The sequence below is a fragment of the Puma concolor genome, chromosome B3 (assembly GCF_028749965.1).
Source record: "Puma concolor isolate L17-30 chromosome B3, mPumCon1.1.hap2, whole genome shotgun sequence".
Classification (NCBI taxonomy): Eukaryota; Metazoa; Chordata; class Mammalia; order Carnivora; family Felidae; genus Puma; species Puma concolor.
Window position 1 is genome coordinate 37,308,139 of NC_141672.1, and position 27,784 is coordinate 37,335,922.

The 27,784-nt window shown below is 41.2% G+C and overlaps 2 protein-coding genes and 1 long non-coding RNA gene across 5 annotated transcripts; 1 reads left to right on the forward strand and 2 right to left on the reverse strand.

Annotated features, from left to right (window-relative positions):
* Positions 1 to 213: 213 nt before the first annotated feature.
* LOC147579905 (uncharacterized) lies at positions 214 to 933 on the reverse strand. Its single transcript, XR_015252301.1, has 2 exons — positions 875 to 933; positions 214 to 470 (listed from the first exon to the last, which is right to left on the reverse strand). It is a non-coding gene; the product is annotated as an uncharacterized LOC147579905 (long non-coding RNA).
* A 63-nt stretch (positions 934 to 996) lies between these two features.
* Positions 997 to 4,923, forward strand: GPX2 (glutathione peroxidase 2). The gene is made up of 2 exons (XM_025919034.2): positions 997 to 1,924; positions 4,242 to 4,923. The coding sequence occupies exons 1-2, from the start codon at positions 1,703 to 1,705 to the stop codon at positions 4,590 to 4,592; spliced, it is 573 nt and encodes a 190-aa protein (XP_025774819.1). The 5' UTR covers positions 997 to 1,702; the 3' UTR covers positions 4,593 to 4,923.
* Positions 4,924 to 8,538: 3,615 nt separating this feature from the next.
* Positions 8,539 to 24,422, reverse strand: CHURC1 (churchill domain containing 1). Of its 3 annotated transcripts, none has more exons than XM_025919036.2 (4): positions 24,266 to 24,319; positions 18,879 to 19,014; positions 17,038 to 17,108; positions 8,539 to 10,967 (listed from the first exon to the last, which is right to left on the reverse strand). In XM_025919036.2, the coding sequence occupies exons 1-4, from the start codon at positions 24,302 to 24,304 to the stop codon at positions 10,875 to 10,877; spliced, it is 339 nt and encodes a 112-aa protein (XP_025774821.1). In that variant the 5' UTR covers positions 24,305 to 24,319; the 3' UTR covers positions 8,539 to 10,874. The 3 variants fall into 3 exon arrangements, with proteins under 3 accessions (XP_025774821.1, XP_086565654.1, XP_086565655.1); XM_086709528.1 differs by lacking the exon at positions 8,539 to 10,967 and adding an exon at positions 16,008 to 16,163 and having other exon boundaries at positions 24,266 to 24,422; XM_086709529.1 differs by lacking the exon at positions 8,539 to 10,967 and adding an exon at positions 16,173 to 16,621.
* Positions 24,423 to 27,784: the final 3,362 nt, after the last annotated feature.

Here is a 27,784-nt window from a genome sequence, read left to right on the forward strand (position 1 = left end):
CAGCAGACCGTCATCTTCCTGCAGGGGAGCCCAGCCATACCCCCGATGCTCTCTAGTGGGCCTACAGTGCAGAAATAAGATTGAGTCACTGGCAGGATGCTGAATATCTATGTCTGAAGGAGTCTTTAAAGCCAAGAACGTTCTCCTCTGTCTGGGATGGACAGGAACAAGTCTTCCTGAAGGCATGAGGAGGGATTAAGTAATCTTTCACTCTGCATTTCCTGCCTCCTTTAATGGCCAAAGATTCCATTCCCACTCAAGTAATGGAGGCTTGTTTTTAGGGAGCAGCCAATAGAGACACAGGTTCCCATGGGCTCTAAAGACCTATGGAACAGGCCACAAAAGCCAGAAAAGCTGGACACTCCCTGGTGACTAGTTCCTCCATCTTCTCAGCAAATCAGATTCTCAATACCAGCTGCTCCCAAGCCTTGCTTATTTGTTCTCGAAGACAGTTCCCAATGGACATGTACCTGTGAAAACACTCTCTAGTAAACATTTGCATTGTTATTGAAATAACACTCTAAAAATCCCAAAGCCAGGTAGAGTCTAATTGCCAGTTTTACTGGTAGAGAAATCCAGACATTAAAAAAAAAAAAAAAAAAAAACAAAAACACGAATTTGTTGAGCTGGTAGGTGCTTGGAAGAATGAAGCACACTAGCTCTTCCCTTAGGTCCTCACATGTCCTGCAGTACACTGCATATCTGGGGCTGAAAACATCACAGGTGGCCCGACTTGGTCTAGAACCATGGAAGCTTTGGCTCCCTGCACACTTCTTCCATGGGGGAATGACCAGCACCAGCCTGCTGTGAGCAGTCTTTGGGACTGAGTGTCTGAGAGAAGGCAGGTGCAGCTCATGCCCTTGGAGCTACTCACCTGCTCTGCGACTCCTCCCCATTACCCCGACCATGACTGATGTCAGCCGCATGACCCTGTGGAGCAGAGTGGAAGGCCTCTGCAGTGCCATGCAGGGGGGCAAGGGCGCAGGCAGTCTCCAGCACCAGTAATATCACTCACTGAAAGACTTTCCAAGACAAACTTCATCTCTTCTGCCTGGTGCAAGCTGAGCCACTGAAAGCCATTATTTCTAGAAAATCACACTGTCCTCCTAAGGGTCCCTTTGATTTTGTGCGCGTGGAAGGCAACAGCCAAAGAAAAACACATGCACGGTAATATATAGGTTTCAGTTGTAGTCTGAGTTGAGGGAACATGTATCCCAATTCTCTTCCTCATCTTTCAGATCTAGGCAGACCCTGACCTCTCAGTGGCACAGTTCAGAGCCTGGCCCTCCGCAGACAATAAACGTCTGTGCCAAGTGAGAACAACTTGCTGGGGCAGGTCGGAGTCAATCCTGCATCCCTCCCTCCCTTTTTTCCTCCCCATTTGACCTTTGGGGCTCTAGTTTCCTGCAAGTAGTGAATTATTCATGTTTGCACATAGATATCAAATTGGCCCTTCCCAGGTTGCCAGCAGGGTGGGGCAGGTAGGTGGCTTTGTTCAGAGTCTGTAAATAGGAGGAGCAACCTCCTTGTTGAAACAGCACTTACAGGTGGGTGACTGTTTTTGCTAAGTCATCCTGGGGATGCTCAAAGCCCCATTGTGAAATCCTTCCTGTCTGGCCAGGCTCCTCCTTCCTCCCCACCCCTTTAACAGACCCTTAAGCGGGCTCACACCATTCTGCAGGTCTCAGTCTGCACCTTCACCATGGCTTACATAGCCAAGTCTTTCTACGACCTCAGCGCTATCAGCCTGGATGGGGAGAAGGTAGATTTCAATACGTTCCGAGGCAGGGCAGTGCTGATTGAGAATGTGGCCTCGCTCTGAGGCACAACCACTCGGGACTTCACCCAGCTCAACGAGCTGCAATGCCGCTTTCCCAGGCGCCTGGTGGTTCTTGGCTTCCCTTGCAATCAATTTGGACATCAGGTGAGGGGTCCCTTGCATTGTACCCAAGGAGGTGGGATGGTGAAGCTTTGGTAGGCTAAGGGGAGGGGGAGGATGACCGTGTGTTGGAGTGTCTGGAATCACAGGTATGTTTTGTTAATCCAGGTCTTTAGGTACATGTGAATACCAGGGGGAAGTGTATGTGGTTCTAACTATGCTTAAACACTGTTTATTGTCTTTCCATTACACTCCATGAGGGCTGGTACCAGGTCTGTTTTTCTCTCCACTGTAGAGAAGGCACTCATTAAATATCCGCTGAATGGATGAGTGGAGGACATAGATCAACAGTCAAACTAGGATTGGACTGACCAAGGGGAACTTAGTTCCAGCTAGACATGGTTTTGCTATTTAGTGGCTCTGTGCCCTACAAAGAGTCACTTGATTTTTCTGTTTTAGTTTCCTCACCTGTAAATGGGGGATAGTATCATTTATCTCACAGGATGACTGGGAGGTTCAGGGGATAAGATACACAAAAATACCTTGAAAAATACAAGGTAATATGCAAGCGTAAGCAACTGTATTATTTAGATTAAAGGATTTTGTTTTAAATCGGCCAAGTGGAGGGTGATTTTGGTGGAAAGCTAAGGGTTTACAATATGCACGTGTTTCCTCTGGGCATCACATGCACCTCTCTGGCTCTGATTTGTGTGTGTGTGTGTGTGTGTGTGTGTGTGTGTGTGTGTGTGTCCCATTTGGATCGAATCTCTGTTTCTGATTACTGGGTCAAGTTATAGATCTTCAGCCCACACACTTCAAGTTCTCTTCTATTTTCACTTATTATTTTAACAGCAAAAGCAAGCAGAGTGTCCTCAAGTGAACCCTCTAATTATAACCCCCTTAGTTCGATTCACAGCGGCGTGAAGGCAAGGAAGAGATTAGCAGGGATACAAGCAGGAAGGCTGAAGTGTCTTTGGCTAGTGACAAATGTGAGCTCAAACCATCACGGCTTTCATTGTTCCTTCCCTGTCTCCATCTGTTTCTAGGCTTGGCCAGGGCAGGCGAGAGAAAGGGCAAAACCTCTTTAGGAGTATCTCTTCGGCCTGAGAGGTGCCTCCACCCTTTACACCATCACCTCAGGCTAGCCAGTGGCTGGAGGGAATCCATAACCTACCAGGTAGCCAGTCAGCCATTTGCACGAAGAGATAAGAAGTCTAATAGAGATCACCCCTGGGCTCAAGATGTCATGATGGCCTGGAACTGACTGTCCTGATTGGTTCTAGCAGGTCAGAGGCAAGAACTTTCTCCCACAGGGAGATATCTGACTCCTAGACTCAGGGGGAGGGGTGGAAAATAAGGGTTTCTAAGGGCCTTTGGAGTTGTCAGGGGCGGGGAATGCCCAGTGGGAATAGGACAGGGATGGCCCTGGGGAGGGAAAGACGGGTAACAGGTTCAGAGCTAAAGCATTCACAGCTGAGTACAGTGAGTGTGGGGGGCAGGAGTCTTGGGATAGCAGTCTGGAAGCACAAGGAATGATAACTACACGTTCACAACCTTTAGCCCTCAGGCACTTATTTCCTTAACTTCCCTTCCCCTGGCCTATTCCAGAACCCTAAACACTCTATCCTATTTAATTCATCCCTGTTTGTCACTGAGCAATTCCATTTAGAGTACATTCATTGTTATCTCTAACTCACTTCGCCTTTGTGGCACCTGAAAGCCAGATTTCCCTGGATGGCATCTTCACCAAAGCTTCCTCCTACTTACACTTCAGATCTAGGACAAAGCAAGATGAAAGCAAGAAGCTATAAATCCCATTTATATGAGCAGGATGGAGGCAGAGGCTATCACACTCACATATAACTAGAAGCCATGGAGGCAAATCAGGGCAGAGGGAAAGGGAAGGTGGTGGCAGGACGTGTGTGTGAGTGCCTGTGTGTAGGTAGTGGATGGGAGAGTTCTAGGTGGTAGGACTTGAGCCTTCTTTCCCTTTGTCTCCTACTCTGAACTCAAGGTTCCTTGAAGTTTCAGACAGATACCCTAAAAACTGTCCAGGGTAGTTTGGAGAGAGAAAGAATCGTTCAAAGTGCTAAATCATTGACTTTAAGAACAGCCAAGCTAGGAACCGCAAGGACTTTCAGGAATGGCCTAGCAAACCATCAAACAACAGCTGTGAGTGGGAAAACTCCAAGTCAAGAGTAGGACAAAGCCGGTGAAGAAGGAAAGAGAAAGAACAGAGGAAAAAAACGCTACATAGAAAAGAATAGTCCTGGGAACGGCATATAGGAGGGTGAAAGATTTTTTGTGGATCCTTCATTTCCCTCTTCCCTCTTCCATGCTCTTTGTCTTTTTCCTCCCCCAGGAGAACTGTCAGAATGAGGAGATCCTGAACAGTCTCAAGTATGTGCGCCCTGGGGGTGGATTCCAGCCCACCTTTACCCTTGTCCAAAAGTGTGAGGTGAATGGTCAGAACGAGCATCCCGTCTTCGCCTACCTGAAGGACAAGCTCCCCTACCCGTATGATGACCCATTTTCCCTCATGACCGATCCCAAGTTCATCATTTGGAGCCCGGTACGCCGCTCAGATGTGGCCTGGAACTTTGAGAAGTTCCTTATTGGGCCGGAAGGGGAGCCCTTCCGCCGCTACAGTCGCACCTTCCCTACCATCAACATTGAGCCTGACATCAAGCGCCTCCTCAAAGTTGCCATATAGACACAAGCTTCTCAGCACACAGACCTATTCCATCCAGCCCTTAGGTATCTTTCCTTAGGATTCAGAATGCCCTCAGGAGATACTGCTGGACCAAAGCTTTCCCTTGGGATCAGCCCCTTTCATTGAAGAGCCTTGCCTTTCCGGTCTGCCTATCTCCCTTCCCTCCCCCCAACCTTCTGGTTGGTGATTCTACTTGGAGCTCAAGACTTGGGTGGATCTGGGCCTTCACAGAATGATGGCATCTTCCTAAACTGTATGGGCGGTGTCTGAGGAGTGTGAAGGGCTCAGAGCCAGCCTGCTAGATGAGTCCAATAAAGGGCAGGTGTGGAAATGGCCGGGCTCTCTGTGTCTTCTTCCCTGACAGAGGGTAGAGGGATGGTACAAAACCACAGGTGGGCCAGACAGCTGGCAGCACACAAAGGCTTGATAGAGGGAGGCTCTCTCATCAGGGGGACACCGTAATAACTGTCTGGTCAGGTCAGGGTCTGCGGTGGCAAGTGGAGTTGCAGGAAATCTGAATTATACTATTACTCTATGGCTCCTCCAGAACTGGGCAAAGGGTGGTGATGAGAGGTAAAGCAAAAGAAAAGTCAGTGGTCCTTCCGTGCGGTATACTGGGAGGTTCGTTAGAGGACTCCAATCAGGAAGCTGTTGCTATCAGTGTAGGTTCTGGGCCAACTATGCATGACCTGCACTTTGAGATGTTGCTGGGACATGAATTTGGTCAACTCTAACTGACAGCAAGGGTATGGAGGGTGCAGTTACTGGGAACACAAAGAACACCTACCCTTTTCTCCTTGCCTTGCTGAGTAACATTTGCTTTGCTCCTTTAAAAACAATTTTTTTTAATCTTTTTTATTTTTGAGAGAGAGAGAGAGTGCGAGCAGGGGAGGAACAGAGACGGAGGGAGACACAGAATCTGAAGCAGGCTCTAGGCTCTGAGCTGTCAGCACAGAGCCCGACACGGAGCTCGAACCCACGAACCACAAGATCATGACCTGAGCTGAAGTCGGACACTTAACTGACTGAGCCACCCAGGCACCCGATCCTTTGCTCCTTTTTACAGTTCACAGTCCACCCTTGTTTTTCTCAAACTCACATGTTCTCAAATTCAGGCATAAGACAAACTGGTTTAGACATGAATGATTTCATTTTGAATTCCATGAGGGTGGGAATGGAAGAGGGCCTCCCTTCAGACAGTCAGACTGTTCATAACCTGCCAACATGAGAGCTATTCTCTGTGAGAACAGGGGTCTGCCAAATGGCTTTTGTAAGGATGGTGCCCCAGATTCCTCAGCTAGCACAGGCATACTCAAAAGGCACCAACACCTCCAAGGCCAGGTCCTATCATGTTCAAGAAAAGACACCTGCTGAAAGGCCACTGCCCTGTCACTTTGCCTTACAAACGTCTTCCTGGAAACTTCTCACGTTACCTTTCCTTCTTTGACCACTAGATGGAACATTTTACTTTTTTCACTGAAGCCCTGAAGGGACAGTTCTCCAAACTGGACACACTGCTTAAAAACCCCAATGCTGAGGGGGAAATCCCTTTCCTGTTATGTTCCCTATACTATTTTCTAAGCATCTGCATCATCTGAGAAGTAAATGTGGAATACAGGCTAAAGATCCTCCCTGTCTGACCTTCAGTTAAAGCTATGTCATCTGCGGTGCTTTATTTCAAAAAGGGTAACCTGAGCATTACAGTGGGAATCCCCTGGCATGCTTTTCAGGGCCTTCTGCTAAATTAAGGCTACCCTTACACTGACTCTTGGAAACGCAAGCCTTTCAAGATTCCTGTCCTTAAAGCCAACAGCTGGGGTATGGGTTTTTTGAGGGCAGGACGAGGCATTGATTTTAGAGGAATAACTGCAGGGATACATCACTTCTCTGAAGAAGTACAGAATACATATTGGAGGCTAGTATGATTTGTGCATCATCTCGATAGTGCTATAGCTTATTGCTATGTCTAGTAACAGAGCAACTATCCTGGATGTTGGCATTATGCCACAGGCAATTTAGGGCCTGATATGCCTGATATGTGTTGGGTCTTTTCCTTGAGGCTCAAGTTGAAGGAATTACCTAAAGATTCCCAAAGGATTAGGAATTACAGAAATGATTTTGCAGAGAGAGTCAGTAAGGGCCATAATGCTAGGAAAAGCGCTCCTCATTTGGGCAGGGGAAATGCTCCCTGCTTCAGAAGGGACCTGACCAGTTTGGCCCAGGAGGGAACAGGGAGGGCCGGACTGGGGGAACTTGTCTTACAAGGACATTTCATTTTTACTAAATCTTTAGTTGTGCTGTTGTTAAAATGAAAAGAAGTGAGAAATTGTTTCCTTTATTCCTCATCTTGCTTGTCTCCTTTTACAGCCTCAGCAGTATCAGCTTATGGTCATAAACAGACATGGCAAAGCTTAATATAATCAACCACTTTCAATCTTTTAATCAAATTTCCCTAGAGGCACTCAGGAGGCACGGAGGTGTGTCATAAACAAGCTTTCCCGAAGAGCTGAGGTAATGCCACTCCATTTAGAGGAAGGATAGAGACAATCGTTTCTCTGAGGACTTGAACAAAAAAATAAAGCTTGGGAGTAAATGATTTTAGGGAACCAAGGGACAAAGACTAAAATTTATTATTTCTATGACTATGTTCCCACAGCTATGTCTTAGTTTAACAAACACTGAGCCAAACTCTAATTGGTGACATCAAATCTGATTTCTCATAATCACCATTACAACTGTCATCCAAACTATCATTTATTGAATATTTACTATATTCACACACTGCACTGAGTCCTTTGTATATCTTAGGTTACTTAATTCTCATACTGATTTTATGAAGAATTTTTGTCTCTATTTAAAGAGAAGGTAATTGAGCAAGACACCTGCCAAGGACAAAGGGCTCTAAGTAGAAGAGTTGAAAAGTTGAACCCAGGTCAGTCTGACTATAAAGGCTGTACCCTTTATTTCTGAGTGAGAGAGAGAGAGAGAGAGAGAAACAGAGTGTGAGTGGGGGAGGGGTAGAGACAGAGGGAGACACAGAATCCCAAGCAGGCTCTGAGCTATCAGCACAGAGCCCGATGCAGGGCTCAAACTCATGAACAGCTAATCATGACCTGACCCAAAGTCAGACACTTAACCAACTGAGCCACCCAGGCGCCCCTAAAGCCTGTACTCTTAATCACAACATGATAGTGTTTCCCTCCATCTCAAAGTTCCTTCATAAAGACCACTGATAGTTGCCTATAAGAGCATTGCACAACTTAAAATCATTTTCATCATTTTCACTTACATTATATCATTTGATTTAAAACTCTCTGGAGAAAGCATGATTATTTCTATTTTTCCATCGAAGAAGCAATGTACACTCAGTGTCCCAACATGAGCAGGTGGCAAAGCTAATTTTAGACCTAAGTCTCCTGGTTTCCTTTCTATCCAAACACTACCGTATCTACCATAGAGACTGTACTACAGTCAAGAAACACACGGCCTAAAATTGAGAGTCTCAAATTCAGTGAAGTAACTTAACCTTGCTCACAAAAAAGAATAAAATGGAAAGAATTCTTGATACCTTGATAAAAAACACTAAACATATAACTCTTGGTCATTACTTATAAGTAATGAATCATATCTGGTTGTGCCCAGAATATATCATATATGAATTAATTAGTATTGTCAGAACCCAAGACCATTGGAGACAGACTTGGCCAGCTAAAACAACACAACAAACATGTTGAGCTTTGAACTCCAAGAGCCTAAGTAGGCAGACTCCAGATCTATACATCATGGAACAAGTAGACCAAGAACGAGGAGCCAGAACAAGCCCACTTTCCCAATTACATCTATAGGTGATTTCTTTTCTTTCTTGTATCTCAGGAAGGAAAGTAAAGACTGATGTTTTTGCCTGGCTCCCCTTTATTTGAACAGAAAAATACAGATTCAGTGGACCTGGGCTGAAGAGGTCTTTATTTGATTAGACCCATAAAAGAATTCTAGAAGATAAAGAAAGTATCACAAAACACAGCACAAGGTTGGTTTAATAATGACATATGTGGATAGGACCTTATGTTTTAAATTTTGTAGGATATAGTCCAAAACAGATAGATAATTATACAGTCTGTAATAGACAAGGATATCAGTAGGGGCTTATAAAGTCATACCCTTGAACTCCAAATGACTAAGTTGGAAGCATTAGCAAACTCCAAGAAGGGACAATTCAGAGGCTATAATGGGCTTAGTGCTGCTATTTAAAGTAATGAAGCATTTTCTCTGCTTTCTGGATCCATTTCACCAAACGATTTCCTCAGCAGGTCAGATATAGATTTGCAGGAAAGTGGAAAACATCTTCCAGGAATAACACAACTGATCCCTGAGGAGCAGATGACTTAACTTTTCTGAATAACAAATCTTGGTCTGATGTGCCTAGATTCCGCAGAGTGCTGTCACTGACAGTCTCAACTTGTTCCTAACCTTGCCAGACCCTTAGACTTCTTGTGTGCCGAGCAGGAGTGTTGAGAGGGAGCCACTGTACTAGTTGTGTGACCTTAAGCTCCTTTAACTTCTTTGTGCTTTAGTTTCTTTGGCTCTAAAATTGGGATAACAATAGTACCTACTTCATGGAATTGTTAATGAGGATGAAGTAAGTGTTTAAAAAGGCCCTGGCATACAGTAAGTGCTCAATAAACCTCAGCATTAGCGTTCCTGTTATACAACAAAACTTCTCTGGTATCAACAATGAACACCTTGCTCACCTCACTTTAGCAAAGCTTTAGTTCAGAATTTCAAATTTCTTGGATATGAAGAGGAAACAATTTTGTTTCTAATGCCTGACCCTTTAAGTTTTGGTCTCAGACTGAGAAGAATCAACCAAAGCCATCTCATTGCCATCTAGTACTTGATATGCTTTCCAACACATTTTATATTCATTATTTATTTGGATCTTCTAACAATACTGTGAAGGAAGTAAAATATCAATTTTTATTAGCCTAATCTAATAGAAATGGGACAATAAAGACCAGAGTAACACTTTGCTTAATGGTTATACTGTTACCAATGGCAGAGAGGCCTAAATTCCAGGGTTTATAACACCCAAGCCAGTGTTCTTTCAACTACACAAGGTGAGATATTCTAAGATCTCTTTGGAGCAGCTGAAATCATTCTATTTACTTATGTTAATTAAAGTCTACACTTTATTCAGGTTTTGCTAGTTTTAACCAAATGCACTTTTTCTGTCCCAGGATCCCATCCAGGATACCTCATTACATTTAGTTGTCATGTCTCTTTAGTGAGTTTCCCAGACTTGTCTTTAATGGCCTTGACAATTTTGGGGAGTAACGGTCAGGTATTTTGCAGAATGGCTCTCAAGTGGGATTTGTCTGATGTTTTTCCCATGAATAGACTGGAGTTATGGGTTTTTGGGAGGAAGACCACAAAGGCAAAGTGCCCTCCCATCATATCATATCAAGGGTACATGTTGTTATCAACAGGATGATCACTGAGGATGTTAATCTTGGTCACTTGGCTGAGCTAGTGTTTGTCAGGTTTTCCCACTGTTACTTTTCTCCTTTTGCATGCTCAACTCTACCCAATTCTGCTATACAGTCGGGAGTTGCTATTTATAACCCACACTTAAGGAGTAGGGAACATCTACATAACATTATTTGAAATTCTTCTGCATGGGCAATTTGTCTACTCTTCCAATTCATGTATTTACTTATTCAATCATTCACTTATATCAGTAAGGACTCATAGATATTTATAGTTTGGATTATAATCCAATACTACTTTATTCTGTGGCTCAAACTGTTCCAACTTTGGTCACAGGGAGCTCCTTGAGTTGGCTTTTTTGCCCCTTTGACATACTCCCAATCGTTGTGTTTTGTGAGGGTTTTTTTTGAGCACTTTCTTTGTGACACAAAATGCTCCAAGCTCGTCTTGTATATTTACTGCCCTCGTCCTAGAATCAATCACTTTTCCAAGGAGTCCTGGTTCCTTTTATTGGAACCAAGATGTGGGCATTAGGTATACTCCCATTCTAGTTATATCTTCCAGCCATATAACTTCTAACAGAGATTCTTCATTCTGGCTTCATTCTGATGTGAACTGGGAACTTTAGCAGAGGAGCTCAGCATAATCCCCTAAATTACTTTTTCTTTCTAAGGATAGTTAAGTCTAAGCAGAAAAAAATATGCAACTAATTTCCATTATAAACTACGTAAGACAAACCATCAGGCTTGCTATATTGTAAACCAACACAACATAGTTACTGAAGAACTGCAGGGATCCTCAGAATAACAGAGTCATTTGTCGAGGGTCATCAGGGAGAATACTGATAGTATCTTCAGCTTTGCCACATAACAGACACAGCATGGTATACTCCTAGAACAAGATAAAGTGCATAATTACATTGAGGAACAGGGAGAAAGACACTCCATAACTTACTCTGGTAAAGCTATTCTCTACAAATTGGAGTAGATATTCCTTCTCTACATTCAGAAGGATATTCCTTCTGAAACTGTATATCAGTTTCTTCAACCCCTACCAGGGATGTCTTAGGTTTATTCTGTGTATCCTGAAGTCTTTTGTTTATATAAATTGAATACAAGCTGATGCTCTATTTACTACATATACAAGAATGTCATCTTGGAAATGCATGGCTATATCTTGGATTTAAAACACATATGGGCTTGGTTAGAAGTGCTGCTATTTAAAGTAGTAGTGAAGCAATTTGATTCCCTAAAGACAAATTCCTGTTTTCAGAGTTGTTCCTTTCTAGATTACTTAAGACTACTAAGCAACAAAAACGATTTTTAAAGTGAAAGAAAGGTCCCAAACTGAAAAAACTATTTTTATCAACTCTAAGAAAATAAATAATTATGTTATATCCACTAGTATGTCATGCCTCATATTTAGATAGCTAACTGTCTGGAATTTGATCTATTTAAGAAGTTTATGTTTCTTGGGCTTAACAAATGTCCAGGCTGATAAAAAAGAATGAAATCTTGCCAACTGCAATGACATGGATGGAGCCAGAGAGTATAATGCCAAGTGAAGTCAGTCACAGAAAGACAAATACCATATAGTTACGTTCACTCACATGTGGAATTTAAGAAACAAAGCAAATGAGCAAAGGAAAAAACAGAGAGAAATCAAGAAACAGACTCTTAACTACACAGAATAAACTGATGGTTACCAGAGGGGAGGTGGTGGGGAATGGTGAAATAGGTGACGGGGATTAAGGAGGGCACTTGTTGTGATGAACAGTGGGTGATGCGTAGAAGTGTTGAATCACTATATTGTACACCTAAAACTAATGTAACATTGTATGTTAACTTATACTTGGATTAAAATTTTTAAAAATATCCAGCCTGGTGACAGAAGGGATTTTGTTTTAGGCAAGACTCTTAGGGCAAAGTCCTGTTTTTACAGTTATCTCTTTCTAGAATAAACTATATAAACATATTTCTTTTCAAACCTTTGCTTAAAAACCTCTTTATCTTCTTTAAGAAAACAAATATTAATGCTAAATCTATTAGTATTTCCACACTTCCAACTGAGATTGTTAAGCTGTCTGGGAATTGATCAATCAAGGCAGTTTGTGTTTCATGGGTCTAGACAGTCACTAGAGGGTCACAGAGATAAACAATGACGGTGGTTCAGACACTCAGACCTAGACAACTGGATTTCCATTTCCTATGAGTGAGTTCAGCAGGGAGCTTAGTTGTGGCAATGGAAAGATTGTTTCTTAAAGACCACACTTAATTTTGAGGTCTACTCCACACACACAATAGAGACAGAGGCCAGAGCTTAGAGAACAAATACAGGTCTCATAAATTAAAAAATGAAATAAAAATCCACCCTCTACAAGGTCTTTTACTGCTTTCAAATACTTCTGCTTTCACCTGCCAGACATTACTAGTAGTAGGATGTCAACCTATCACTGGAAACGAAGAAGAAAACAATAATAAAGTCAAAATGGGAAAATGGGCAAAGCTAGACAAACATCTGAATTTTCAACCAACGTATCCATTGACAAGTTTTTATTTAGTGCTTAAATGTTTTGCAATGTGTTAGATGCACTGGCAGATATGAGAGAAAACAAGGACAAGGTCTGACCTTGCAAAATTTACAATCTAACTTGGGAACAAGAAAAAACCTAGCACGCGGTATAATCTGGAAAGATTATTAAATAAGTAACACTGATTACATCTATAATCTTTAATTTATAGGTAGTCTGGAATCCAAATTTCACCATAGGTCAATTATTTGGAATTCAAAAGCAGTTTCCCATAGAAGTAAATGTTGTACATAGCAGTTAGGTTCCCAGGAAATTCCAAGGAGTCTTTTAAATTCGTATTGCACAAGACTACAGAATCTAACCATACAGAGCAGTGCTTTGGTGGGAAAATACGTCTAGAATTCTAGCTTGGAATGCCAGGAACACATCCCCCTGTGCTGCCAGGGTCAGGACACCTTTTATCAAAACTGGCCAAGTTGGGAGAGTAAGAATTCCTCCCAGTCATTCATGGAGACCCTCAAAGGCTCCACCTGGGCAAAGCATAGAGGTAGAGATTCGGAAGAAAGGGTGGATTGTGGGTAATTACCTTTGGGTAAAATCAGATCCTTTGTTTTATTCTGAGGGTCCCATGGCTCTTTTTTTCTATTACTACCTGCTATTTCTGACCCCAAGTCCTCCCATTCCCTGGTCCAAAGAGGAACAGAAGGCAATCTCACAGGTGCCCTTTTGTTTCCTGAGACAAACACACAGTCCTTTTAGTGGTTTTTAGGGTGATATAAAAAAACAAAGGATACCTGTAATCATTTACAATGTAGTTTTTGTTTTAAATTCTGTACTTCTGTCTCTACTTTCCCCCACTACTTGTGCCATCAGAAATCACTTTAACAATGATATTATGGTTATTTTAAAAACAGAGTCCTTATCTTTTAGAGATATGTACTGAAATATTTAAGTAGTAATATATTTGGGATTTGATTCAAAATAATCCTGCAGGGATGTGGGAATGGTGAGATACAAACAAAGCAAACTGAAGCTGGGTAGTGGAGGTTAAAACACTATCCTACCTACTTTTGCCCATAAGACATTTAAAACAAAGCAAAACAAACAAAACGTTACAAATGGTGGGAATCCCACCTTGAACCTGGCGTAGGGTGGGGACAAGGAAGTAGGTTACTGAAGCAGAGAACAAAGAGTTCTTGTGCCAGGCAGGCTAAGAAGGAAGTTCCCAAGTGGCTATTCACATGAGTCAGTCCCCGTACAAGGAAAGGGAGAAAGCAGTATGGGCTGGACTATCATGAACAAGGAGGAGAGAGAATTTAAGTTCTGCTTGAAAGAGGTAACATTTAGTTGATGTGAAGGTAGAGAAATGGACTAGTCAAATCAAGGAAAAAGCATGAATAAGGACAGTGATAGGGAAAGAGCAAGCATATCCCATACGGAGCAGCAGGAGTGACAAGATGGTACGTGTAAGCAAGATTAACTTGAGGGCAGTGTGTAGAACTACAGTTTGGGGGCTGCTGCAGTAACTTAGGTTTGAGCGGGTATGGTCCTTGACATGAGGTATGGCAGCAGGGCCAAAAGGCAAGAGAAACAAAGGAAGAAACGAGGGTAGGCAGGGTGTTAGGGTTACAGAAGGACATTTGGGAGACAGCTGATGGGTTTCTTTTTTTTTTTTTTTTAATTTTTTTTTTTTTTCAACGTTTATTTATTTTTGGGACAGAGAGAGACAGAGCATGAACGGGGGAGGGGCAGAGAGAGAGGGAGACACAGAATCGGAAACAGGCTCCAGGCTCTGAGCCATCAGCCCAGAGCCTGACGCGGGGCTCGAACTCACGGACCGCGAGATCGTGACCTGGCTGAAGTCGGGCGCTTAACCGACTGCGCCACCCAGGCGCCCCGAGCTGATGGGTTTCAAGTGAGCCTGAGTGTGTGTGTGCTCACTATTTGAGAAAGTAAAGAGAAGGTTCCAGATAAGAGACCAAAATTCGGGGGGAAATCAGGGAACAATAGGAAAGGAAACCAGGGGAAAAGCAAGAGGATTCAAAATTTTTTACATTTTTTCTTTCTTTTTAAATCTTTTTTAAAAAAATTTAAAAAGAAAGAAAAAAATCTGGCACCATGAACCTGAAGGGAAGAAATCCTTCAAAAACAACAATGGTTGACAAAACCAGACCCACAAGAGATGTCAAAAGAGCTAAGGACTGACGTAAGGTCACATGATTTGGCTACATGATAAGAGACCTCTGAGAGAACGGTTTTAGTGAAGTGAACATAAAAACCCATTTGTAGGTGGTTTCGAGGAACACAGGGAAATAAGGAAAACAGGTTAAAGACCTACTTTCGTAGGTCAAAGATGTAGGTATGGGAAATGAAAACATTTTAAATTTATTTTTAATAAGTGAAGAATCAAGTACATTTAGTGTAAGAAATGGTTTAAATCCCAGGAAGACAAAGATGATGCTAGACAAAGAGCAGATTGATGAAGACATGTGGAAAGGGTAGCCCTTAGAGAGGAGTAAATAAGAATCTTCCTCTCTAATGGGACAGAAGGAAGAGTGTGAATTAGGGCAATGATGTGTGTGGTAAGCCAGAGACCAGGGGAAATAAGGGAAGGGAGCATGGGCCAGCCCATGAGAACCTTGAAACAAGGAGCTTAGATATTACACTGTAGCTAAAATGAACTATGGAAAGGCCAAAGAGGTGGTCTCAAGCATTGTTTTCAGAAAACTCATCTGTAGGACACAGAATACAGGTGGAAGGAAGCAGATGTTGAGAGAAGATGAGGTAGCCTAGTTTGAGTTGAGTTTTTTTTCCAAGAGAATTTCACACTGTCCAGGCATTGTGAATACAAGCCATCTTCCTCTATCTTCTTCTTCCTACCCCAGAGTAATTTCTGGGGCAGCTTTGAAAATGGCTGTGTTCAGTCATAAAGGAAAATCAGGTAGAGCAAAGTCTAGCTATGATAGATAATATCTCAGTCAGGGCAATCTTCATATTCATTTAGGGCTCTAAAAAGCTCACAGGGACTCCAGGAGCCCTCTTTTCTTCTCATGAAAGACAGAGCTTCTCCTTTAAACCCAAGATATGCTCCTTCCCCTATTTGGCCACTATGCATTCATTGAGATCTTGATTTTGCCCTAAGTTACATATACCATATAAATATTTTTTGAGGCATAATTTTTGGATGCTGAGGAGACGTGGTCAAGATGTTGTACAGATTAAGCAAACATATGAGACCAGATTCTGACAGGTGAATAAGTGAATTAAAAAAAAAAAAGAATGAGAGTGGTTATACTGTAAGATTCTATTATGGAAGATTATTATTTTTTTCTAATTAAAATACTACCCAAATTTGAAGCACTTAAAATTCCCTTGCCTGGGGCACCTGGGTGGTTCAGTCGGTTAAGCGTCCGACTTCAGCTCAGGTCACGATCTCGCGGTCCGCGAGTTCGAGCCCCGCGTCGGGCTCTGGGCTGATGGCTCAGAGCCTGGAGCCTGCTTCCGATTCTGTGTTTCCCTCTCTCTCTGCCCCTCCCCCGTTCATGCTGTCTCTCTGTCTCAAAAATAAATAAACGTTAAAAAAAAAAAAATTCCCTTGCCTGTTAAAAGGTCTAACCTGATATTTATATCTGATAGATGAATATGCAGTTCACTTTAAATAAGTAACTCAACCTGAAGGCTTGAAAAAGGAGGCAGTAAGGGACAGACACAGGTCTGTGTGTCTTCATGATTTCCCGTTTACCCTTGGTTTTTCCCCACTGTCTAGCTTTTCTTCCTGACCCTCAGATCTGTGAATCTTTAGCAGCTCAGGCATTCAGAAGCCTTCTGTACAATTCTTTGTGTGCTCTCACAACTGTACAAGGCATCATATTTATTATAAATACTTATTCTCTACCTTTATAGTGGTCCAGGTTCTTTCTTCCAACCTTGATACATCCATCCTATCATTTTACGATGAATAATATTAAAATGTCTTACCACAATTGAGACTACAGAGTTGCTCAACTCTACATGCCTATTGGGGAAGACAAAGATAACCTCCTTATCAGAATTTCCATGCTCAGCAAGTATGGTGGCAATGGGCAGGCTAACACTCATAAAGCCAACAATTGTGCAATTACATAACTGGACAGAAAAAAAACGGACACAATAGTAACCTCAAAAGAAGCCACAATGTGCTGTTCTTTATAAACATAAACGACAGGCCTGAGATATCATTTGTAAGGCACGCATTTTGATTAGACTCTTGCGAAGACAGGTTTGAACAGATATACTCACATCTAAAGGGTCTCTCTTAACATACACAAGTAGAAGACAGGGATGGTCTCCTTTAATACCTGCTAATACTTCATTTATTAAAACTATCTAGATTTATAAAAGTGCTTTCATTATCCCCTCCCCCACAATAACACACTACATTTATACATTTACCTGAAATTCATCCATGATACTGAACGTGTACTCATGCCTGGCTACTACGTGATGACAATTCTTACACAGATCTGCCAAAACAGAGAGAGACTTAAATAATTAAGTCTTGGAAGATGTCTTAAGACAGTAAAATTTCTATTCTCTTCATGGTATTACTTTAAAAGAATCTTAAGTGATATATTTAACAGAGCAGCTGGAAACCCATTATAAAATCTACCTTGATAAGAAATCCAAAATCTGTCACATAGCAATACTACATAATGAAGGGCCTCAACTCAGAGGTTTAACAAGCATATATTAATTCCCATTCTCAGAACCTATAGAAACTGCTAGTAAAACCAATCATAAATAAAAAAGTCAATGCTAGACATTATAAAGTGAATTTAATGGCAACGAAAGACTCTACTAGAAACATGATAATAATAATAACTATGATTTTTTGAGTGCTTACTGTGTGCCAGAAACTGTTTTAAATACTTTTTATCTGTTTATTTAATTTTCTCAAAACCCAAAGAAGCAGATACTTGTTATCACCTTTTTAAGGATTGGGAAACAAAGACACACCGTGGTTAAGTAATTATTAGCAAGACTGCCGAGCTAGGAAGTATTGGCAATAGAATTCAAACCCATGCATTCTGGCTCCAGGGCCCTTGCTCTTACCTACTATGTCCTACTACCTGGTACAAAATAGAGTTTAAAGGGTTATGTCTAAAAGAAAGAAAAAGATTTTTCTACTTTAGAACACTTTTTTTTTTTTTCAACTTTTTTTTTTTTTTTTTTTTTTTTTTGGGACAGAGAGAGACAGAGCATGAACGGGGGAGGGGCAGAGAGAGAGGGAGACACAGAATCAGAAACAGGCTCCAGGCTCCGAGCCATCAGCCCAGAGCCTGACGCGGGGCTCGAACTCACGGACCGTGAGATCGTGACCTGGCTGAAGTCGGACGCTTAACCGACTGCGCCACCCAGGCGCCCCATAGAACACTTTTGATAGTCTGATTCAATTCTAAAGGCTTAGTGTCTTTCATAACCTGTTTTCAAAATATCATTATTTGTACATTTATTCCTCATATTCAGAACATACCAAAGCACCAAGAGAGAAGCAAAACGGGGATGTGAACAGTTTATATTCTTGTCACTATACCCTAAAATGTATATGGGCTTCCTTTACTAAATTAAATGGCCCTAAAATGTATATGCACTTAATTTACTCATAGAAATTCTTAGTGCCAACCTCAGAATTGATTCACGTTCATTATACATAGTTGATTGATTTGGTTTCCCAGTATTGAGGATGAGGAGCAGCATATGAAGGTAGCACAGCAAAAGAAATAACCAACTAACAATGAGATGGGAGACAAAACAAAAAACAAAAAAAACCCCACGAGAAAGAAACAAGACAAAAAACCCATTACATCCAGGGTCATTTAGTACAGCAGCAAACAGCCCTAAACACTTTAGTGGCTGTTGGAGGACATCACTATATTAGACTACAGTAAAAAAAAAAAAAGAAAGAAAAAGAAAACACACGAATGACCCTAAGGTTAAAAAAAGTCTCTATATCTTGTTTCAGAAGGCATAAAGGCTTTAAAAACAAACAAACAAACAAAAAATGGTACCTGAGTCATAGGCTTCATTTATCTGCAAAAATCACTCAGGCAGAGTATCTGATGATGCTATCATCATCTGTATTTTCCTCTTAAAAGACTAACTAGTATCTCTATGTTACAATACAATATTGAAATAGGCCTCATAAAATAAAATATATCAATAGGCACAGCGTATCAGCTTTTAAAAGCTGGTATCTCCTATCAGACTTGCATGAAAATAAAGAATCTACTTACGATCATAGGTAACTATTTCTTCTCCATCCTCCTCCTTCAAAGATTTGTTTGTGATCAGCATAAAATCCCGCTTATTGCACACTGCACAGCCTGTAAAGTTCAGCAAGAAAGATCCATTCTCCAGGCAGATGTTACCCTAAAATATTAAAAATAGGAATTTAATTTTCTTCTATTTCAAAACCCTTGGTGAAAATAATTAATAGACTAAAAATTTCTAAAGGCAAAAAAACATGGCTAGAATTGACTTGCTTGAAATCTGTACCAAGTAATTTTTGAAATTACTAGCTTTCCTCTAGAAGGGCTATTTATGGCAAATAAAACTGAAGCAGTGTTAAAGCTGTTAAGTCTCTGAGGACAGCAACTGTATCCGAGAGGACTAAATGCATATGGATTTTTAGAAACACACTGAAGCTTTAATAATATAAAATATGAAAAAGAAAAATTAGAAAAATCCAATAGCCAACAATATTTAAATGAGGCAGATCCTAAAACTAGAATTAAAATTGAACTAATGATAAAAAATGATCTTATACAATGTGTTGCTCAGTTGATTGTTGAAATAACATTTTCTGATGCCTTAAAAATAACACAAAATAAGCAAACAAGAATAAACCCTCAGCTCTATAGATGTCAATCCTTAAGGGTATGTGTGATTCAGGCAGTGAAGATAAGCTCTCAACTCGTCAGCCTGACACCATGGCATTCAAGGGAGAAAGGGTTTTGCTTCATCACTAAGAAACTGTTAACAACTTATGCTCCTGGCTCAAAGGAGTTCTTTTCTAGAGGCTTACCAGTAATTGTTCAGAAAGTCATTTTATAAATAATCTAATTCAACCTCATTCTGACCAATAGGGTATTTTTAACAGTTGATGTGACTAAAAACCAGTCAAATCAATATTTCTCCAATGCAGCTATGTGCCCGATACTGTGCAAAGCACAGGGAAGGATTAGAGGGTGAGTCATATCTTTCCACCTTTGAGGAGCTTATGAACTCTCAGGAAGACCAACTTTAAGCGATGCCACAAGTGAAGCCTTCCTGGATTCCCAGCACCACAGTTAACCTCTCCCTTTTGAGTGGCTCCTTGAGGCTATGTACTAACAAAGAGATTTACTCTGTTGGGGCAAGGGGGGGTGGAGAAGTGAGGAAATCAATCTAACTATGTAGTCGGGAGATACTAAATCATAGACACAGCAACTTAATTACTAAAGGTGGAAAAAAAGGTCTTGAGGTTAAAGTATAAATTTCCAGCTATTAAAAACAGGTGCTTTGCTTTTTTAAAAAATAAACTTCACTGAAGTATAATTTATATACAATAAAATCCACACATTGTAAGGGTATACGTGAACGACTTATATACCAATATATATAGGCATATATTTCAACGTAACCACTACCTCAATCAAGATATAAAAAGTTTTATCTTCCCAGGAAGTTCTTTTATGCTTTGCAGTCTATCTCCAACCCCTTCTCAGGTACCCCTTGATCCAATTTCTATCTCTAGTTATTAGTTTTGGTTGTTATAAAATTTTATATAAATAGAATCATGCAGTATACTCTTCTGCATCTAGTTTCTTTTGTTCAACATAAAGTCCATGTTAATCATTTATGTTGTTGTATGCATTGGTAATTTATTGCTTTTTATTGCCAAATCTATTGCATGGATTCATCTGTCAATAGACTTTCAGGTCCTTTTCAGTTTGGGGCTATTATGAATAAAGCAGCTACAAAGATTCATTAAGTCTTATGTAGACATATGCCCTTCTCTTGAGTAAACATCTAGGAGCGGAATTGCTGAGTCATATGGTAAAAATATGGTCCATACAAACTTTAGAACTGCCGGTTAGTTTTCCAAAGTTTCCCATTTTCCATTCCCACCAGAATTGTGTGAGTTCCAGTTGCTCCATATCCTCACCAACCCTAGATACTGTGTCTTTTCTTATTTTAGCCATCCTAGTCATGTAGAGGTATCTCATAGTAGTTTTTATTTGGCATTTCCCTCATGACTAACAACGTTAAGCATGTTCTCAGGGTGCCTACACATGTGCCTTCTTTTGTGGAGTGTCTATTCAAGTCTTGTCCATTTTTGTTTATCTTATTATTTAGTTATAAGAATTATTGAGTTATAAAAGAGTTTTTTTTTTGTTTTTTTTTTTTTTCAACGTTTATTTATTTTTGGGACAGAGAGAGACAGAGCATGAACGGGGGAGGGGCAGAGAGAGAGGGAGACACAGAATCGGAAACAGGCTCCAGGCTCTGAGCCATCAGCCCAGAGCCTGACGCGGGGCTCGAACTCACGGACCGCGAGATCGTGACCTGGCTGAAGTCGGACGCTTAACCGACTGCGCCACCCAGGCGCCCCAAGAGTTTTTTTTTTTTTAAAGTTTACTTACTTATTTTGAGAGAGAGCACAAGTGGGGATGGGGCAGAGAGAGAGAGAGGGAGAGAATCCCAAGCAGGCTCTGTGCTGTGAGTGCAGAGCCCAACACCAGGCTCGATATCATGACTTGAGCTGAAATCAAGAGGCAGATGCTCAATTGAGCCACCCAGTGCCCCATAAGAGTTCTTTATATATCTTAGATACAAATCTTCTCAGATTGGTATTACAAATATTTTGTTACCAATGTGCTGTTTTTTAAATAATATCTTTTGAAGAACAGTTGATTTTTATGAAGTCTAATTTATCAAAGCTTTTCTTTCACTATTTGTATTTGTCTTCTAAGTCTAGTATTTTTCATCTGTGAAAAATATCTACAAGTCTCCAGAAAAATTTATGAAACCCAAATAAATAATTAAATATTTAGGGGTGCCTGGGTGGCTCCGTCGGTTAAGCGTCCAACTTAGAGCTTCTCAACATGCTAATCCATTATTTTTCTCTGCCACGGGTAGACTATTCTTGCTACCACTACCTTATTGTCCCTTTGCTAAGTTCAAAGTGACTTCTGTTCTTACTCCCCTCAGAAATATCTCATGACTTCGATAACCCCCAGAGTTGGAAGGACCTTTGAGATTTCAAATGGTCAAGTTAGCTTCTCCTGAACAACAGAAGAGAGTTCAATTCCTCTCAGGGTTGCCCGTTCCATTTTGAAAATCTGTTAAAGTTCTTTATTCTGATTCAAAGCCTAAACCCAATAACATCCACCCACTATTTCTAAATCTGCCTTCTGAAATTCCAAAAAGTTTAATTCTTACTCATGACAGCCCTTTAATTATTTTAGAACAGAATAAAGTCAGAAAAAAGTGCTTATGAAAGGCACCTTCCTGGTTTTCCAATCGCCTCATTCCTTTTCTCTACTCTTTTTCTTATACTTTATTTTCATTTTCTAAATTAATTTATTCCTTGAAGCCCAGTCTTTGATTCTACTTGATTCTCCAGTCTTTTTCTAAGAAAACAGATTTCTATTTTGACACTTTTATTTGGCTAACTCATCTGTTTGAATCTTGCACCTATACTGCAATCTTATATTTTCACTTGATTCCTCGGGTGTTACATTCTCAATCTTGGATGAAACATGATAAAAACAACCTGACCATGTGCCCCCCAATTTTGGTTCTCTCTCACACATGCCACCAATTTCTGTAATGATACTTCCAATTTCCCAATTGCCTAGATTGAAAACCTAAGATCACCTGTAGGTCTTCCCTCCATTAAATTGGCTGAGTCCTATTAATTCTTTCTTCAAAATGAGGCTTTCATTATCTCATGCCTACCCTACTATTTTCATGACTCCCCAAAAACTCTGTAGGGCTCTCCCTTTTACATTCCCCCCATCCCATAACCTCAACATACAGCCACAGACTCATTTCCCTAAATAACAGATTTCAGGGTTATTTTCCTATTCACTTTTTTTGATGGGTGCTCAATGCCTAAAGTGTAAAACCTAAATTTCCTCATACAATTTTAAAATCTTTTGATTGGCTCAATTCTTAAGAACCCAACCTAATCTCTTTAATACTCTTCACTACAAACACCTCCTTCACATGGTCTCTGAAAAGTGCAGTGTTCATTACTGGATTCATAAAAATTTGTTTTTAAACTTTAAAAAAAGTATGAAATAGAATGCAATACAGAAAAGCGTATGAAACAGCACAATGCCTCTAGCTAGTAGTCAGTAGTACCCCCAGTTGTGACAACTAAAACTGTCTACAGATAGTGCCAAATGTCCCCTGGGAGGCAAAAGTCACACCTAGTTGAGAACCACTGCTCTAATTCATTCCATTATTCATTCATGGTGTTCCATTCTATGGCTATATCCCACTTTTCCAGTCTACTCCTGCAAGTGATGCTCTTATGAACATTCTTACACAAGTTTCCAAGAACATATGTACATGCATTTATTTCTCTAGAATGAGAATTGCTGGGTCTTTCAGTATGCAAATCTTTGATAATACTAAACCTTTTTCCCAGGAGGCCGTACCATGACTGTTCATGTTACACCTCCTTCCCCAAAGCGAAGTATTACTCAAAATATCAAGAGGCAGAGCAGCTATAGATCTTCTGCCGCCCAACCATTACAAGAATCTTTGTTCTTACAGTCTCCAAGCCTCTGGCTCCTCCTTGCCTTCTTTTCTACCCTAGTCACAACTAGCCTCCAAGTCCCAAATGAAGTCTACCTTTCTTTTGGGAGAACAGCGTTATTGCTCTCCCCTTTCTCTAAAGTTGAATATCACTTATGAACTGTACTACTCATTTTTTGTTGTTAAATCACATACTCTAAACTGTAAGCTCTCAGGAGGCAATGAAGCTGCCTTTTATTTCATCTTTGGTATCTCTTTCTGGTCTAGCTACACACATAAATGTTCAATAAGTATACCTTGAATAAATGAGAGTAAACAAGCTTCGGCAACCTCCGGAGATTGAGAGGAACAGGTATTTTTTTAAATACTCAGGAAATCTGATTTCTGGCCTTGACTCAGGTTAACAGAATGTGAAATTTATTTCCCCTCTCTGGGCATTAGTTTCATCTGCAAAACCGTGTTAACGACAGATGACCTCAGAGGTCCCTTCCAGCGCTAGACTTCAGTAAGAAAAGTGAATTTCACCAAATCAAGCTTGACAATGTCATCAGCGGTGGCGGGAGGGTGTCCCTTTGTCGTCGACTGGATTGTTGGTGGTGTGGGGTTTCCTTTGTTGTACCCTGGAACTTAAGAGAAGTGGGGCGACGGCTAAGATCAGCCCCCAGGGCGTGGACCGGCGGGCAGAACCGACGGCCACCGGCCGCCCCCGCCGTCAAGTGCCTAAATACAGCTACCGGGTCACCGGAATGGGCAGAGCGGCAGGGTCGTCCCGCGCTCGGCCTCTCAGGGAAGGCCGGCCCGGGGTATGAGGAGCCTCGGGGGCTGGCCACCGGCCAAGGGGGCGAGAAGTTCTCGGCGCCCACTCGCTCACCCGGTTGGGATACTCCTTCTCCACACAGCCCCCACACATCCCGACGCCGTTCACAAGGGCCGTCCTCTAGTGCTTCCGGAAAGACGAAGCCTCGCGAGAGCAAAGGCACAGTTGCCGCATGCGCCCCAAGTACTCTACCCTGGAGTGTTTGCTTTCGGGAATCTACTCGAAGTCTCCGCCCCTTAGCCCCTGTTGTGAGGGCAGGGCCTGGTCTCCCAGGCAACAACGGCCGGCCAAGAGTGGGACTTCGGAAACCTTCGGAGAAAGGGGGCGGGCCCGTGGACCCTGTGGCGGGAACCCGGAAGGGAACGCGGAAGAAACAGAGTTCTGCTGTAGGCTCCCTCCTAAACCTAGGCTAGGCTGACAGAAAGGCGAGTCACGATACACACGAAAGGGAATTGTTTCTCGCTGCCTCGGCTTACCCCATACAGAAAGCTGAAATTATAGTAATTTAAATACCTTTCCATACCAGTGAGACAGGTGAATAAGCAATAACCGAAGCGTTGGCCAAGAGGCACTTAGAGCTCTTCAGAGAATCTCCTAAAACTGCTAAAAAAAAAAAAAAAAAAACCCACAAACATTTGAAATGTTAATAATAAATGACCATTATTTATCCCATTAGCGATGGGAAACGCGTCGCCGAAGCACCTCAGAGGCTTGCACACACTGTGCAAATAGAAAATGGCGAGGTCCAGCCTATGGAGCTCAAAATGCTTGTGGTTGATGCCCTGCCTTTTCCTTTTCCTCCGTATTGAAAGCATCTTACTTTTCATAGTGATGTAATTAACTTGAATATGAATATCCAAAAATCTGTCTTTGTGCTTCTGAAGAACCTGTCATCATACCCAGCTACACCAATAGAGATATTTAATGGGAGCATCAGCCTCCTTCCTTAACCCTGCCTATCGCAGTCAAGTCAGTGAGGAAATCAGGGAGCATATGAGACTCTGGGATCCAGGTTCTTTTTTGTTTTTTTAAGTTTATTTATTTATTTGGGGGGGGGGGCGCGGAGAGAAGCAGGCTTCACAGCCAGAGCAGAGCCTGTTGTGGGGCTCCATCCCACCAACCCTAAGATCAACACCTGAGTTGAAATCAAGAATCAGATGCTCAACTGACTGGGTCACCCAGGCGCTCTTGGGATCCAGGTTCTTTAAAAAGAGATTAATAACCATTTCAAAGTTCACTCTACTCTTGGAATAATTGCAATGCCTTCCATTCTGTATGACATTTTCAACGTTTCAAAGTGTCATCATTTCAGTTTCTAATTTTATGCCTTTACAATCCTATAAGAATGGTAAAAAAAAAAAAAATGTGTCTCCCCTTTTCAGATGAGGAAACAAGGAAATAAGTGGTTAAAGGTCTTATCTGTGGTAACAAAGCTGCTGGTAGTCGCCCAGGACTCGGACTTAGTTCCTACCCTGGACTCACCTTCTTTTTTTTTTTTTTTTTTCCAACGTTTATTTATTTTTGGGACAGAGAGAGACAAAGCATGAGTGGGGGAGGGGCAGAGAGAGAGGGAGACACAGAATCGGAAACAGGCTCCAGGCTCTGAGCCATCAGCCCAGAGCCCGACGCGGGGCTCGAACTCACAGACCGTCAGACCGTGACCTGGCTGAAGTCGGACGCTTAACGGACTGCACCACCCAGGCGCCCCTCAACTTCTTTTTAATAAAGTAGGTAGTAGCCACATGTGGCTATAAAGCACTTATACATGTGGCAAATTTGATCTGAGATGTATTGTAAGTACATTCTACAAACTAGACTTAGAAGACAGTATGAAAAAAATGTAAAATATTTCATCAGTTATTTTTATATTGATTACATGTTAAAATAATTGCGCTAAATAAAAACATATTATTAAAGTTAATATCATCTGTGTTTTAAATCTGGCTACCAGAAAATTTTTAATTAACACTGGTAGCTTGTAATTATATTTCTGCTTGACAGGGCTGGTCTATACAATTCTCTCTCTTTTTAAAAGTTTTTTTTAGAGACAGAGTGTATAAGCGGGGGAGAGTGGGAGAGAGAGAATTCTTTTTTTTTAATGGAACACTTTGTTACTTATTTTTATTTTTTTAGAGACAGCAGGGTACAGGAACAGAGAGAGAGAGAGAGAGAGAGAGAGAATCTTAAGCAGACTCCATGCTCAGCACAGAGCCCCATGGGGGTCTTGATCCCATGACTCTGGGATCATGACCTGAGCCAAATCAAGAGCCAGACGCTTAACCAACTGAGTCACCCAGGTGTCCCTCTTAAAACATTTTTAAATGTGTCCTCTGTTTTTAAAGCCTAATGCTGACTTTTAATCTTACTAACCACTGTATTTTATTCAATTCTATAGGCATTTATTGAGGACTTCGCCTTCAAAGAATTATGTGGACAACAGGAAGATGAAAAAGACATTGTCCCTTCCTGTTCTCCAGAGACTCACGATAGAGTGGGAGAGATAAGATGAGCATAAATACCTACAATTACTGGCAGATTGTGATTTAAGAGCACAAAATGGAGAGACTTCTTCTAGGTAGGGATTGGGAATGAGGAATTTGGGCCCTGAAGAATGTATAGGATTTCAAAAAGCAGAGAATTTTAGTATAGGAATTTCAAGTGGACCATGCCAAGAAGTTTGGATTTTATCTCGCAGGTGATAGTGAGCCACTGGGCATTTGAGCAGGAGAGTGATATCAGAGTCGTGGTTTTGGAAGATCATTTTAACAGTATTTTATTGGGAATGATTGGAACTGGAAGAGATTGGACAAGGAAAGGCATACACTAACAGAAACCACAAGGGGGAGATGTATAGCTTTCTGCCTCATCACTAATAGAGAACAATAATGATTTTAAAAATCAAATAAATAAAAAATTACACTGCAGTCAAAGATCTCAAACAGTTCTTTGGCATGGAAAACAATCTACATATTTACCAGTGTTTTTTTTTTTTTTTAACTTCCCAGAGTGAGATGGTATCTTGTTATTAAAATGAGCAAGTGAATAAAAAGGTCATCTTCTTAGGTGTAAACTTTGAAGAGCTGATGGCTATCCACCCAATGAAGTCCTCTATTCAAATCTAACTGTATCCAGGGCGGAAAGGCAGCAAATGAGATGGGAAGAAGTCTGCAGCACCAGAAATTGAAGCATGATTATTCCTTAAAGGAATACTAAGTTTTCCAAGGTTGACAGGTAGAAGAAAGGAAAATAGAGGCTACAAAGAAGGATATTAGCACTGGAAAAGAATGACCAAGCAGTGGTGTAAAAGAAGTAAAATAAGCAAAAAAAAAAAAAAAAAAAAAAAATTACCAAAAAAGTCTATTTTCTTTTCTCTTATAGGTAATTATTTAAAACAAAGTTTGCAGGAATTGTTTAAAGATTACCTTCCAATAGAATTTTCTCTGGGACAGTACCCATAGGAACCATTAGTAAACATATGATGTCAATAACATATATTAAGTATGCCCATGTGTTACAGTTTATGCATGAGGTTATTTCTTGGTAAAAAGAATCCATTTAAGAAACTCTAGGTGT

Coding starts and splice junctions, on each gene's coding strand:
- CHURC1 (XM_086709528.1), bottom strand. CDS start 24,304: ATGTGTGGGGGCTGTGTGGAGAAGGAGTATCCCAACCGG. Junction 17,109..18,878: donor AGAAATAGTTACCTATGATC/GTAAGTAGATTC, acceptor CTGTTTTGGCAG/ATCTGTGTAAGAATTGTCAT. Junction 16,164..17,037: donor GTATCATGGATGAATTTCAG/GTAAATGTATAA, acceptor TTTATTTTTGAG/ACAGAGAGACAGCATGAACG.